At 53.7% G+C, this 15,450-nt stretch overlaps 1 protein-coding gene across 1 annotated transcript in view; it reads left to right on the top strand.

Annotated features, from left to right (window-relative positions):
- Positions 1-6,457: 6,457 nt before the first annotated feature.
- KCNN3 (potassium calcium-activated channel subfamily N member 3) overlaps positions 6,458-15,450 on the top strand; it is a gene marked incomplete at its 5' end in the record, with an annotated part of 170,172 nt that continues 161,179 nt past the window's right edge. The window contains one exon of the mRNA XM_082615534.1: positions 6,458-7,366. Coding sequence (XP_082471660.1) covers positions 6,458-7,366 — 909 coding nt within the window. The remainder of the gene's footprint in view (positions 7,367-15,450) is intronic.

The raw sequence follows: 15,450 nt of genomic DNA, 5'->3' as shown, positions 1-15,450 counted from the left end.
TAGAGGTAATTTTTTTTTTCTCTGAGCCTTTTGGGACTGAGACCAGGAAGCTGACTTAATCAGTAAATCTTAATTGAGAGCATGCGCTGTGCCAGGCACTGGGGATTCAGCAGTGAATAAAACAGAGATTCCACCCTCAGGAAGCTGAATCTCTGGTTGGGGGGAAGGGTGCCATCATCTACACAGTGTGGGGCTGGGCGTGGACACCCACCCATCCAGGGCAGGCCAGTGATGGGCTCTCTCCACTGACTTAGCCTTGAGCAGGCAGGCCTTTGGACCTGTCCTGGCTTTAGGGATGAGGCTTAGATGCTGAGCCCTGGCCAAACACGTCTACATGGGCTCTCCCCCAGCCACCAAGGTCCACCAAGCTCCTTGCACTTGCCCAGTCCACACATGTAGCACTTTACAGTTTGCAAAGTGTGTGCCCCTATACCATCTCCCTGTGAGCCTGGCAAGGCCTCATGGTGACAAGATGTTGGTGCCCTGTACCCATTTCTCATGCATTCTTTCCAGATACTGTATCAGCACCTTTTATTTGACCTTGGACCCCTCAAACAAATGTTCCCATCTGGACTGATCCATCTGGCCAGAACAGCAAGTTCTCACACCAAAGCCATGGAGAAGTGGTGAGGAGAAGCATTTAAAAATGTATCTCGTTTTTCACAAAACAACCACGGAGGGAGGCATGAATGGGTCCAGTTTTATGGGCTCAGAGTGGTGCCGTGTGGTCACCGGCAGGAAGATGGCAGCTCTGAAGCACATGTATTGGAGTTCCAGCCCAAGGCTGCTCCCGGCACCCCTGCCTGCCTGCTGCACTCCGTCTTCTCTCCATGTCCAGGACCAGCCCTGCCTGCCACAAAGTTTTTGGAGCAAAATCGTCACCCTTCTTTCAGACAGGCCTCAGTGGAGCTGGTCTGTTGAAACCTCCCCCACTCCTTTTGTCAAAGGGGGTTTCCTGGAGAACCTGGGTAGGAGTGGAGGGCAGGAGGAATCTTTCCTCTGAAAGGGGAAGAAGCCCAGTGGTGGTGGCTGAGTGGAGAGGTGACCTGCAAGTGGACAGTCCAGTTTGGCTCATGGCGTGGCCTCTTCCCTCCTTTGAGAACAAGAGCAAACCAGTTGCCTTCTCTGGAACTTAACTCAGTTTCCCCATCTGTGGAATGGGGATACTAATCTAACCCCACTAGCTTGTTGGGACCACATTTGCACAGAGCAGGCTTTCAGTGAATGCACCGGGCGTGAGATGTTGAGCTGTACATCTCTTTTATAGCGAGACCCATACGAAGCACAAAAGTTTCAGTTTTTCTTCAGCAAAGAGGAGATGGTGTGAAGCTGCCCTAGGTGGCTAAGAGCGGTTGGTGGGTGCCCTGGAGGCAGGTGGGATGTGCTGTGGTCCTGTCTCACTCTTTCTGCCATGACTTGGGGGAGCTTCTATTTGGCAGCCCTCACTCCGGGTCTGGATGTTCAGGGACTCAGAGAAAAGAAGCATGGATGAGAGACCTACACTTACAGATCGGCGTTCATTGTGGCCAGTGGTGCAGGTAAGGGGTAAGCATTGTGTCCAGGGTCAGAGTGCCCTGAACTCTCATTCATGCATCAGTTCACTCACTCACTTCCAGATTTAACACACAATCTGGGTGTGGGGTGAGGTGCAGTACTGTGTGTGTGTTTTATAATCCACACCACCGGCTCCTGTCCCCAAGGAGCTTATGGTGTAAATTAAAAATGGGAGAAAAGTCATGTATACAGAGGACTCCAATACAAGGCAAGAGGTGAAAAGTATCCCCAGAGAGATACAAATAAAGCGCTAAGGGAATTCAGAAGAGGAAGATGACGTCAAATTAGGGGGGAGGAGCAGAGGAGGGGAGGTGTGGGAAGGCTTTGGGCGGAGGCATCACTGCTCTCCTTAAATTCTAGTGGGACTGGACACCAAGTGAGGGGTGAAGTGGCATTCCAGGCAGCACAAATGGGGAATGGGAAAGAGCATGGGTCTAGTGGTCAGAAGGATCCAGGTTCAAACCCACGACTAACTGGTGACCTTGAGCGAGTCACTTCAACCTTTCTATACTTTAGTTTACGGGGGCGAGAGTGTAAAGGATAGAGCAATAGAACCTTCCTGGCCTGCCTTCCAGGGCTGCCAGGAAGTGCAAATGGAGTACTTTATGTGAAAGCAGTTGGAAACTATAAAGTGCTAGCAAATACAGGGGTTGTTTTTATTTTTAAAACGTGAACTGATCCTGTAACAGAGCTCCTAGTTAAGAACACAATAATGACGGAACCTGAATGGGCTAATGAGCTGTTCAGCCCAGAGCTGTCTCTGACCCAACCATCCAGGGTCTGAGGGAGGTGTCATTGATCTTTAAGATACTTCTGTTCTTAGAAGGTTAAGGATAGCCCTTAACCACCACTAGCTTTTATAAAAATCCCACTATTGTCTGTCATTGTATCTAAACTCCATCCATCCACCTATCTATCCCTCCATCCATCCATCTATCCAATAAACCTATAATGAGTATATCCGCAGCCAGATAACCCTGATCAGTGCTGGGGATACAGAAAAAATTAGACCCCTTCTCTGTGCTCAAGAAGTCTACAGCTTAGTGGGAAAGACAGCTATATAAACCATATATCATTCCTTTTCTTAAACCCATTTTCAGTCAGTTCTATGTTTTGGGGGTAACAAGTTCCACAGACCACAGATTATAGGATTTTAAAGCTGAGTGATCTTAGAAATCACCTCTTCTATCACACTCATTTTACTGATGGGGGAAATTATTATTTGTGTGGAAAGCACTATGACTTCCTCTTATTTGCCTCTCCAAGGTTTCAAGTTCAGTTCAGTTCAATGAATCTTTGTTAAGCATCTATTATATGCCAGGCTCTGTGTAAGAGCTGCAGGTCCGATGATGGAGAAGACATAATTCCGGCCCTCACAGAGGTCACAGTCTAGGGGGAAAAGGACACACAAAGAGATAACAGCTATAGTGCTTGATACTGAAAAACACAGGAGAAGGGCCCCTGATTTGGATATGGGGGAGCTTGGGAGAGGCTTCCCAGCAAGAAGTCCTGTGAGCCATGTCTTGAAGGGCAAAAGCAATGTGCTGGATGAAGATGTACTGGAAGGGCTTGCCAGGCAGAAGGAATAGCGTGAGCAAAGGCATGGAGGTATGAAATAGCATGGCTTGGTGGAGGAACCATAAGAAGCTGGTGGTATTGGGGCTTAAAGAAGGAAGTGGTGAGGAATGAATGTGGAAAGAAGGGCAGGGGCAGAGCGACGGCACACCTGATGTGGAGCTGGTGTGGCCAAAGGCCACCACTACCTTATTGGGTTTCATGAGCATGTCCTTGTTCACTTTCCCTGTCTTCTCTGGGCTAAGAAACTCCACCACATCCCCTTGACCTTCATCTTTACAGACTTAAGAGGCATAATTTATTTGAAGAGCCTATCCTTCAAGGTGTGGATTTGGACATGCAGGAAAAAGTCAACCCTGATTTGCAGGTGTAAACACTCCCATCATCACTGATTTCAAGCTATCAGTGTGACATCACTGGTTGTGGAGTTGGGAAGAGAGATACACCTTTGGCTTTTAGGAGCCAGTACCAGCCAGCTCCAGCACACCAGCTTCTGGGCAGTGTGTGTGGCCCGGTGAGATAGCCCACTACTACTGACTTGCATGATGTAGGGACCCTTATCACTCCCATTTTATAGAGTAGGAAGCTGAGGATCAGAAGGTAGTTATCCTGCCTGTGGTTACACAGCCATTGCATGGCAGAGAGGGGCGCCAGCCTGGGCAGTCTGACTCTAGAGCCCGAGCTCTAACCATGATATCATTCACTTCCCATTCCCATAGGGTGGTTGTATTGAAGGGCATGAGCTGCATCAGTGGCATTAGCTGTCAAGCTCCAGCCCATTTCCAGATGAGTCTCTAATCTATCTTTGGCTCTGGTATAGTTTAGTCCCCCACCCCACCCAGGTGTTTCTTATCCCCATCCATGATAGCAGGACATATTCTAACAGTCCCTATGGGATCCAGCTGGTACAGCCGGATGGCCCAGAAAGGTCAACTGAGGCAGAAGACAGGTCATAGCGGTGGAGTGGGCACAGAAATGCCCAGACCTGGAGTCTGCCCCTAAAAATTGATTTTTCACAGCCCAGATGCTGTATCCAGCCCTGAGAAGCAATACTAACAGCATATTTCTGCCACTAATGACATAGTAATGATAACTTATTAGGAAATCATTAAGCCTAAGTATATGATCTGGAGCCTTGAACCAAACAGGTGGCTCTGTTTGGGGATGGATGGAGGGAAACCAAGAAGACAGAAGGGAAGGGGAGAGCAGGCAGGGCATGCTGGAGGGGTTGAGGTGGAGGGTACCAGAGGGCCTGCATGGTCGTGAGAAAACACATGAGACCCCAGCTTGTGTCTGAGCCCCAGCACTATGACTTATAGTGGCAGGGGGTGTGACCGTGTCATTGATAATAATAACAGTAATCAAGATTATCAGGTGTAGTTGTAATTATTCAGGTTTCTGGGGTTGTGACTTACAAGTACTATTTAGCTCTCAATCATTCGGGCTGAGAGGGGTTTGGAGAGGTGAGAACCGGCATGTGGAGTATACTCTGGGCTCTTTTGATGGGAGCCCTGCTCCTTCCTGACCTGGCCACTTGCTGCTCACCATTCAGAACTGCTTTAGAACCTCACTGTGTGTGGGCATGTGTGTGTGTGTGCATGGGTGTATGTGTTTGTGGGCCAGTGAGTGCACACCTATGTATATAGGTGCGCCTGCATACGTGTATCTGTGTGTGTGTGTGCATGCATGGCTCTCCTCCTCTTCCCCCTTCCTACCAGAGAAGCAGCTGGACAGAGGCCAAGGGGTGATGGGGGAAGCAAGAGACAGGCAGGAAGATGCCGCCCTCCTAAAACCCCAGGTGTGCTTGGGGAATCCCATAATGGCCCCTTCTTCACTGATCCCTAAGTCGCTGCCGTTAGAAGTGGAAATGAATTCAGCTGGGTCCCATCTTTTTGGAACTCCCTTTGCACACAGTGGGAGCTTAATAAATACTTGATGATGGCTCTGAACCTGGGAAGCCAGCAGCTGTTCCCAGCTCTGACTCTCAGAGCTCCATGGGACAGAACAGGTGGGGAGCGACCACGGGGGGTTTCAGTCTTCCTTCCAGACCTTCCCATGACTCCAAGTCCAGCTGGAGCCATAGTCCATTTCACACATCCTGCTTTGGGGAGGCCAGTTCTTCCTCCACAGCTTCTCTCTGGCTCTTTCCCACCCCTCATTTGAGCAATATTTATGGAGCAACCACTGTGCACTGAGCATCACAGTGGAAAGGCATCCTGGGAGATTGTATAGGAGCTGTGGGGTCAGACTGAGCTGAGTTCGAATTCTAGCATCCTTAATTACAAAAGGGGGAACATCTGGCAACCTACTTATCTGTGCTTGAGTGATTTTTTAAAAAACGGGTTTCATCTGTAAAAGCAGAAGGATGACATCATTTTCATAGGGTTGATGTGAGGCTTAGAAATAACAGATGCTCCTGCACACATATTGCAGGCAGTTCAGTATTTACCTGGGGTCAGGAGGATGTGGGTTCCCTCTGCTTCTGTGACCTTGAAGTTGTTACTCAGTATCTCTGAGCATCAGTTTGTGAAATGGGAACACGATGCCCACCTCCTTGCGTGTTTGGAGGATGTAGCTGGATAATATGTGTGAAACAGCCTATCGCGCAGACCCTGACCATTAATAACTGTCTTCCTGCTTCTTGCCCCCGCATCAGGGTGCACAGCTCCCCTCCTTAGGAGGACCTCTGCTCCTCCTCTCCACCGCCCCGCGTGCGCGTACATCCCGTATCGCCGTGCGCTGACGGCTCTCTGCCGTACCTGTCAGAGGAAAGAGGGCAGCTGCTCAGCTCCCGGCTGGGGAGCGGAAACTACATTTCCCAGCCTTCGCTGCGCTGCCACTGGGGCTGGGAGCGGAGCGCGGCAGGCCCCTCCTTCGGGGAGGAGCCTATGCGGGGGGCGGAGTTAGGAGGTGGTTGGAGAGTTAAGACAAGCCAATGAGGCCAGCTGCTAATAAGTGGGCTTGGCTTACCCTATAACAGTGGCAGGAGGAGGAGAGCAAAGCTATTGAGCCAGCGAGGAGTGAAGCTGAGCCTGGCTTCACACGCTCCTAGAGGACCACCTCCTGAGACAGAGTTCTTTTTCCCCCTTCTTCTTTCTCCAAGCTCCCCTCCTGCCCTCCCTCCCTGCCCAGTACAATGCATTCTTGAGTGGCAGCGTCTGGACTCCAGGCAGCCCCAGAGAACCGGAGCAAGCCAAAGAGAGAGGACTGGAGCCAAGACACTCTGGTGGGGGAGCTTGGATGCCTGGCTTCCTTTGAGGACATCTTTGGAACGAGGGTGGCTTTGGGGTGGGGAGTTGTGCTGCAGGGAATCCAGCCAGGCCCCAAGATGGACACTTCTGGGCACTTCCATGACTCCGGGGTGGGGGACCTGGATGAAGACCCCAAGTGCCCCTGTCCATCCTCCGGGGATGAGCAGCAGCAGCAGCCGCCGCCGCCGCCGCCGCCACCAGCACCAGCACCACCAGCAGCCCCCCAGCAGCCCCCAGGACCCCCGTTGCAGCCTCAGCCTCCGCAGCTTCAGCAGCAGCAGCAGCAGCAGCAACCGCCGCATCCCCTGTCTCAGCTCGCCCAACTCCAGAGCCAGCCCATCCACCCCGGCCTGCTACACTCCTCTCCCACTGCTTTCAGGGGCCCCCCTTCATCCAACTCCACCGCCATCCTCCACCCTTCCTCCAGGCAAGGCAGCCAGCTCAATCTCAATGACCACTTGCTTGGCCACTCTCCAACTTCCACAGCCACAAGTGGGCCTGGTGGAGGAGGCCGGCACCGGCAGGCCAGCCCCCTGGTGCACCGGCGGGACAGCAACCCCTTCACAGAGATAGCCATGAGCTCCTGCAAGTACAGCGGTGGGGTCATGAAACCCCTCAGCCGGCTCAGCGCCTCCCGGAGGAACCTCATCGAGGCTGAGCCCGAGGGCCAGCCCCTCCAGCTCTTCAGCCCCAGCAACCCCCCGGAGATCGTCATCTCCTCCCGGGAGGACAACCATGCCCACCAGACCCTGCACCATCACCCCAATGCTGCCCACAACCACCAGCACGCCGGCGCCACCGCCAGCAGCACCACCTTCCCCAAAGCCAACAAGCGGAAAAACCAAAACATTGGCTATAAGCTGGGACACAGGAGGGCCCTGTTTGAAAAGAGGAAGCGACTGAGTGACTATGCTCTGATTTTTGGGATGTTTGGAATTGTTGTTATGGTGATAGAGACCGAGCTCTCTTGGGGTTTGTACTCAAAGGTAGGGGCTGCAGTTTCTCTTTATACCTTGAACAAAAGGAATATGTAGGTAGCAAGAGAGAGGGAGAGAGAGAGCGCGCGAGTTGTGGGGGGGGGTGGAGAGAGAGAGAGAGAGAGAGAGAGATTGGGGGAGAGAGAGATGGTGGTGCTGGGGAGAGGCGTTTGCTCAGTTATATGGAACACTCTAACTTCCCATGGTTTTCCTGCTTAATCCCGGGAGAATTCATTCCTTGCTTCCTTGGGAGGGGGGGACATCCCTACACACTGTGTCTAATTTGTAGACTCTGTGTAGGGAGGATTAAAGAATCCCTTCTGAGAAATCATCTTTCCTCCTGGCTCACTCGTACTAAAGCATAACCTAGCAGCTTAACGCACCAATTAATTACACTCTGCCTTGATGTGCTTGCCAGTTCCTGTGACTTCCCCTCCTCTCCTCCCCTCCCTGCTCCACTCCATTTTCCTGAGGATAAAAAAGAAATAAATGTCTGGGTGTGTGGGGGGGTGGGGATTCCATGCCAGTCCCTTCTCTCTCTGTCTTCTCTCTCTCTTCCCAAGTTTCTGTTTCCCTCCTCATCCCTGAGAGACGTAGGGCAAAATAGAAAAGCACCCGTGACTTGAGTCTCCTGGGGGCATGGGGTAAAAATGTAGGCGCAGGAAATCAGCGGTCTTTTCCCTCAGGAAAGAGGACTCAGAATAAACCTGCTGCTGCCTTGTAAACATCCCCTGATAAAAATGGCTACAGGTGTTACCCGGGCAGAGCAGATGGGCGCCGCCTTGGCATCAGCTGGGATGGGGGGGAGTGCCTCTTCTTCGGATGGGATGGCAGGGCTTCCTGGGAGTCCCCGAGAGCCCATGCCCCCGGCTCAGCCCCAGTTCTCCCCTCCCACCCCAACTCCTTCTCGGGATAAATAAGGATGAGTGTGTGAGTGCGCGCCCCGATGGAGAACGGCGGCACGGCTTTAGCGGGGGAGCTGGCCCCACTGCCCCAGCCTCTGTCCAGTCCCAAGACGGAGGAGGGGGTTTCCCTCCCCGAGTGGGCTTGGAAATCGCGTCCTCCAAGGGAGTGGGGCTTGAGGAAGGTGGGTTTCTGTCAAAGCTCTGCTTGCTGGGAGCCCTCCTGCTGCGAGCTTGAAGGCTTGGAGACCTGGGGAGTCACTGGGCAAGTGGATTTTTTTCCCACTCTACCCTTCACCCCCAATTTGTTGGTGTGAGTGTGTGTGTGTGTGTGCATGCTTGCTTGTTGTTTGGATTTCTCTACTTATTTGTCATTTTGGGCAGCGGGTAGCTGGGAGGGGTTCAGCTGTTGGAGGTTTCAAATAGAGCGTGTTTCAGGCTGGGCACAGCTGCTGCGAGACTGTCACATTCCTTGTTGAAATCCAGCCACAAAAACCTAGGAGGTGCTGATCGGATTTCCCCCATTCCCAGCCTCTCGCTAGCTGGAGCAGAGGATGGGCAGATTTGCCCGCTCTGGAAAGGGGTGGGGCAGACCTGTCGGATGACCTGAATAGCCAGAATCAAGACTTCCAGGTGGAGGGTCCCCCAGGGACCTGGCTGCTCAGAGAGGACAGCCCCAGCCCAGGGCAGCTCCTGGAAGCTGCCTTCGTCTAAATGGCTCAAGGATTTGAGCCCCTCAGCGAGCCGAAGCGAGTGGGGTTTCCCCTGGAATCGCAGCTCACTTAGTCATTCCCTGTAACGAGCCTCTGAATCTGCGGGTCCTTCTGCTCGCTGCCTTCTCCCACTGGGCGCTCCGGGAGAGGGGGCTGCTAGCCTCGACAGATCTGGCAGCCGCCCTGGGCACAATCCCAGCTCCCTCCAGGCACCCCCTGGGGACCAGGAGCCCTTGCTGGGGGAAGCTGATGAAGGCCCAAGTGCTGGAGGTGGGCTGGGGAGAAGGGGCAAGACAAGCACCCTCTCTTTTAGTGAACCCTGTGGTCAGAGCTCTTAGGGGAATGTCCCTTCCTAGAGACAGCTCCCAGTGTGGGATCGGTCTGTGCACATTTGTTTTAATGGGGCGGGAGGGTTGCTGCTAGAGCAGGTGCCTCCCTGATGGAGTATTCAGGGAAAGGGGCTTTCCCAGAGCCGGAGACAGCAGACTCTGGCGCGAAGGAAGGAAGGGTGAGGTGATCCAAGGGGTGGGCTTTGCCTAATTTTAAATTGATGAGCCTCTGGCTGTTGGAAGAATGGAGGGGGCAGCAACCCCGGGAAGTCCTGCCTGCCTCAGCTCCTGAGGCGGCCACCTCCTGTGCACCTCAGGGTCGGTATTGGTTGTGATGAGCAGGGCTCACCCGCTCACCAGCCCTTCCATCCTCTATCCATCCGGGCACTGAGTCATTATTGGAACAAGTATTTTCTGGGTGTCTGCAGCAGGCCCTGTGGACCCAGGAGGGGATAAGGTAGCTGTTCCCTCTCCTCCTGGGGGCAAATAGGATTGTTTTAAAGAAGCAGACCAAAGCTTGAATCCTAGCTCTGCCACCTCCAGTGTGCGACCTTGGACAAGCCTGAGCCTTCTCTGAGCCTGTCTCCGCAGCTGTCAAGTGGGGAGAGTGAATTAGTGTAAGGCACTCCATACAGGACCTACTGTTATTGTTGTTAATGATGAAGATGAGAGGAAAAGAGATGTCTTTTTCCCCTGTTATCTAACTCTGGCTCCAGAATTAGTTGGGGCCTTGATAGCTTGGGAACTAGGACTTGTCAGTGGAGCGAGAAGTTGTATCTCGGAGGGGAGAAGTTCTGAGATGGGGCTGGGTCTTCTGACTGGAAACCACCTATAGCATGGGTCTGTTGTAGGGGAGGTGAACATTTGTTCCCCAGCCTTGCAGAGAAAACGGACTGTTGTGACAAGAGGGTTTAGCTCAGAATGAAGAATCAACAGCTGGGGGAGCTCAGATGCTCAGTGGACCCTGAGGAGGGATGGGTAACAGCCTCTTTTGCTGGAGAGCTCTGTGTCTGGTTGGCTTTGCTAACTGGTCTGGAAGCAGGAGGGTGGACAGGGTGGCCTCAGGCACCCCACCCAGACTGGGTTATTCTGCACTGATGGTGGCAGTTCCCACTCAAAGGCCCTGGGGTGAGGGACACACTTTCTTTTCCCCAAATGATGAAGACTGCTAACCTTGTGCTTGAGCTGCTGCTTTCGGAAGTTCTCTGCTCTTTTCCACGGGGCTGTGGCCTTCCTGTTTGCCTGTCTTTAGCTGATATCTGTTACTGGGGGAGGAATTCACCATGCAGGCCTGGCTCGCTTGAGAAGGAAAATGGCATGACCCCTGAGCATAGTCAGTTAATGCAAAAGGGAGACAGCCTGAGGAGGTAAGAAATCAGGATGGAATGGTCCTTGGCTCGGCTCTCACAAGCCTCAGGTGATGATGGGGAAGGAAGATGGGCTGAGGTAAGAGGAGAGCTGTTTGTGATCACGCCAAGGCCGTGGCTCCTGATGGTACTGGGTTATCCCTGAACCGAATGAGCGCCCAGGTGTTTTCCTTATGGGTGGATTTACCCTCGAGGCCTTAGCCACCATGATAGGCCAGGTCTAGAGGTCCTGTTGAGGAATCTTAGTGGCATTGTCTCTACTACACTAGCGCTGGTCAGGATTAAGGAATGAGGATTTGGGGAGTCTTTCTTGGCATGCTTTATTTTCTTCCAGAGCTGGTTTGAGGCACACCCACTTTGTGGTCTTGCACTGCCTGCTGTGCTCTTTCCACTTGAGTCCAGAGAGAGCTGGGGACTCTGTGGATGCCCCCTCCCCACCTTGCCATCCTGCTGGTGTCTGAGCTGCTGCCTCCATCCAGCTGGCAAGTCATCGGTGGGCCTTATTTCTCAGGGACCTCAGGCATCGGGCTGTGGGGTCAGCCCAGGGGAGGCTGGGAAATGCTGGGACAGCAGCAGGGTGGTTCTCTGTCTCTGCAATTTTGCACAACCTCAAACCACTTCCCCACCCCCGGCCTCACAATCTGTCTGAGTTTCGCTGCCCAGGTAGAGCCCATCCTCTGCCCCTCTTGTGCCCCACTCCTGCCTCCCCACCAACTTCCTGCCCCTCCGCTCTTCCAGCTCCCCCTGGGGGCCTTGTTGCTGGGGTCAGCCGGGCCACGGGTGGAGGAGTGGATATGCTGGGGCTTCCCTGTCTACTCCATGCGTGGCTTCCTTTCTTCAGGCCATCTCGTGGGAGGCCACCCTGAAAAGGGCAGCCTTCTCTGTATGCCCTGGGGAGCTCGGTCTCCCGGCCGTTCGCTCTTCCAAGAGAGTGGGGTCCCTTAGGGCCAACTTGTATCTCTTTGCTGACCTCACAGAGGTCCACCCCCAGCTTGCAGCCTGAATGACTGAGTGGGCTCACCGGTCCCCGCTCTTCTGTTCCCCTGCCCTGCCTGTCATGGAGGTCTTCTCTGCAGAAGGGCAGAGCAGCAGCCGAGGCTCTGCTGGGTGAATTGTCTACACCTCCTGGCAGACCCAGGAGCCGCTTTGGGGTAGGGGGGTGACTGTGGGGGGATGTCCTGATGACTGGGAGCAGATGCCTCAGGGCACTCGTGTCTGTGGTTTCAAGCATGCTGGGAAAGTAGGACTAGGTCAGACTCCTCTGCATGGAGCCTCCCTGTGGGATGACCTGCAGGACAGGGTTGCAGAAGGCAGGAGACTCTTTATAAGTGATTGGCTAGAGGTAGGAGCCTGGGAGCCATCCACCAAGGCCCCAGGCATACATTTTATCATCACACCCAGCGTCTTGGCCCAAGGAGGGCAAGAGAGACTCTGGGAGTGTGAAAACGAGCCCCTTCTCCCACCCAGGGTGGTGGTGACTCTATTTATAACCTTTGTGGACAGTCTGCAAATGAGCCAAACGTTTGTAACCCACAGAAGGGACAGCTAACTTTAATATATGCTTCTCCTTTGCATGTCATGACACTATTTATAACTGTCCCGGGGGAAAGACTTCATAACACATCCGGACTTCCCTTCCCCATGGGCAGTGCTCCCTGCTGCTCCGGCCCTGGCATCATTGCTAGGGCATTTATCGGCTACACAGGCTAATTAGAGAGCTGGTGGATGGCCTTGTATTTCCCTTATTGAGCTTGCAGGAAGGGGAATTTGTGAGGCCAGGGTCCAAAGATCTGCTCTAAAAAACAAGGTAAAGAAAAACAAAATGAAAAGCAATTGGAGTAACCTCTGTGGTGAAGCTGAGGCAGGGAGAGAGATGTAAAATCGGAACTGAAAGGTTTGGTTTTGTTGCAGTTATTTGTAAAGCACATTTGGGGGAGAAAATGAGTGTGTACTAGAGAGAGAGGGAGAGAGAGGGAGAGAGAGAGGAAGGGGTTGTGGAGGGCGGCTGTATATGGATGAAACACCGCCTTCCTCAGCTCAGTGGCAGGCAGACCAGCATGTTCATTCATTCGTAGCTGTTTTTCTTCTCTTTCTTTCAAAACCCCAAAGGCAGAGAGAGAAAGAAGAAAGCCTCCTATTCCTCTTTAAATAATGATTCTAAGACTGCACTGTTCTCGGGAGCTTTGGGGAGGAAAATTCTCGTGCCTTTTTTTCTGGTAAGGAAAGTCTGGAGGAGGCTGATGGGTTTTTGGGTGCCCCCTCCTCCGACCCTGTCATTCCACCCCCAGGAGCTCAGCTGAGCTCCGAGAGCAGGGAGGGGAGGGGGAGCTGGGGGCAGGGACCACCCGGCTTCATCTCTGGGCCTGGCACTGCATGGGCCACGAATGCTGCTGGGCGATAGGAGCCGGGAGGAGGGGACCATTTGTGCCTCACTGGGCCGGCTTTACCCTCGAGAGTCCTGGAGGTAGGGGGTGGTCATGGTGCCCTTTGTAGATGAAGTCATGAGGCTAAGCTGACACTGCTAGTGGGTGGCGGTGCTGGAATAAGAATCCAGGCCCATTGGACTCCCAAGTTTAGGCCTTTTTCCTTGCCTGCTGCTGCTGGAGAAATTGCTTATCATTCTTAAGAGACAAATCAAGGTTTATGGGCCTGAGAGCCTTGATGCAAAATGTTGGGACGGGATGGACTTTACCGAGAGATAGGCAGGAAGCGGCTTGATGGAGGGTGGGAGATGCCAGTGCAGGTACCCAGAGGAGACAGTGTGCTGGGGGGTGGCCAGGGCAAGGGGGTGGGGCCCTGGGTGCAGCCTGGGTCCAGGGTGAGATGTGGACAGGCCCACGGTCCGTCATCGGGATGCCTCCTTACCTGGAGGCCTGGTAATACCGCCCCAGAGTGATGCTGGCAAAGCTGAGAGGGTGGAAGGTGTGGAATTAGACCCCTCCCTGTGAAGGCCTGGACCGGGAGGGCTCCTGACGCAGCCCCGAAGGGCTCCCCTCCACCCTTGAGAGCCAGCAGGCCGGGACATTTCTGCGCACGGCTCCCTGGCCTCTTGGTCCTCCTGTGAGCTTCCTGTCGCCCTCCTCTCCCCTTTCCAGCACTGGCTGCAGGGCTACTTATTGGGGTGACCCGCGCGGGCTCAGCATCTCATATCCAAGGTATTTCCATGTTTGTTTCTCCTCAGGGTCCCCACCTTGGCCCGGGAGTCATTACAGTCAGAGTATCTCACAGATGAGAAAACTGAACTGCAGAGGGGTTGAGTGGCTACTCCTGGTGCCCGTGTGAGGAGAGATGGTTCTAGAACACGAGCTCAGGTCCCCAGTGCCTTGCTTGTCTCTCTGTTCCAAACCCCACCACAAACCTCTGCTGGGGATTGAGTGAGGGAACCTTTAAGGGCTGCTCTGTCCCTGCTTCTAGAACTTTCTTCTGCATCCTTGAGTCCCAGTTTCCTACTTCCCCGGTGTTAGGCTTTGTTTAGCTCTGTCAGTGGCAGTTAATGTTAAAGAAAGGCCTGTCTCTGCTTTGAAGGAGCCCTCAAGAGGTGCCTCCACCTCTTGCTTCTGACTTGTTTTATGGCCTTTGTCAAGTCCCTTCACTTCTCTGGGTCTCTGTTTCTCTGGCTTAAAAATGAGGGCTGGGCTTCCCTGGTGGCGCAGCGGTTGAGAGTCCGCCTGCCGATGCAGGGGATATGGGTTCGTGCCCCGGTCCGGGAAAATCCCACATGCCGCAGAGCGGCTGGGCCCGTGAGCCATGGCTGCTGAGCCTGTGCATCCGGAGCCTGTACTCCACAACGGGAGAGGTCACAACAGTGAGAGGCCCGCGTACCGCCAAAAAAAAAAAAAAAAAGAGGGCTAGGACTCTGATGCTGAACTCCCTTCCTGCTCCAAAGCTTTCTGATTCCATCAAACATATATTTGTTGCTGTTCTATCACCAAGACAGCAAGCCACGGTCCTCCAGCTCCTGTTCTCAAGGGGCGTCAGGCCTGCACCCAGGCACCGTCCATCCAGGCTGGGCTGCAGTGGTGTTGGAAGCAGGCAGTCATTCGGGATGTTGGGAGGCTCTCTGTAGGAGGTGGGGTGGCCCCTGAAGGGTTAGACAGACCAAGATGGCAGGGTCATGGGCAGGGGGCCTTTCTGAGAGTGAGAACATTGGCAGCCAGGGTACGGGGTGCAGAGTGAGTAGGGAATGGAGCAGGGGCAGCTTGGAGTACCTGCCATGTGGTATCCACAGGGACAGGTAGGGAGGAAAGGGAAGCCTGGGATTTAATATTTAGTTGATAACTGTAATTGCCGGGGGCTCAGAGTTCTTCCTAGAGTTCTGCACCCTCAGACCCTGAAGACCCACTGCTCTTCTTTTCTCAGAGGCAATACTGATTGGCAGAGGTGGCCTGGCATGGCAGCTGCAGCCGTGGGCTCTGGGTTCGCATCTAGACTTGGCAGCATCCTAAGCGGGGGGTCCTCAGGGAGTTTCCTGAACCTGGAGCCTGTTTCTCAGATGTTCAGAGCAAATCACAGCCCCTGCCTACAGCATAGCACCCAGGGCAGAGCTGGGCACACGCTGAGCCCATCAGCTGTTGCTTTTGTGAGAGCAGTGCTTAGAAGATGATGCTATTAGCCCTGAGCCCCCCAGAGAGCCGTGGAGGGTGCGGGTGCATGTGTCACCCTCCACACAGGGGGCTATAGAAAGGGGCTCTGGAAGAGGCGAACACGTGTGGAACATGCCCCCTTTCTCCTAAAATCAAATGGCTTTACCTTCGGACCTGTTTCTGCCTGGGTCCCTGTGGG

The sequence above is a fragment of the Mesoplodon mirus genome (assembly GCF_964341445.2).
Source record: "Mesoplodon mirus genome assembly, chromosome: 3".
Taxonomy (NCBI): Eukaryota; Metazoa; Chordata; class Mammalia; order Artiodactyla; family Ziphiidae; genus Mesoplodon; species Mesoplodon mirus.
Note: the sequence above shows the minus strand (reverse complement) of the source record. Positions and strands in the feature narration are given on the sequence as shown.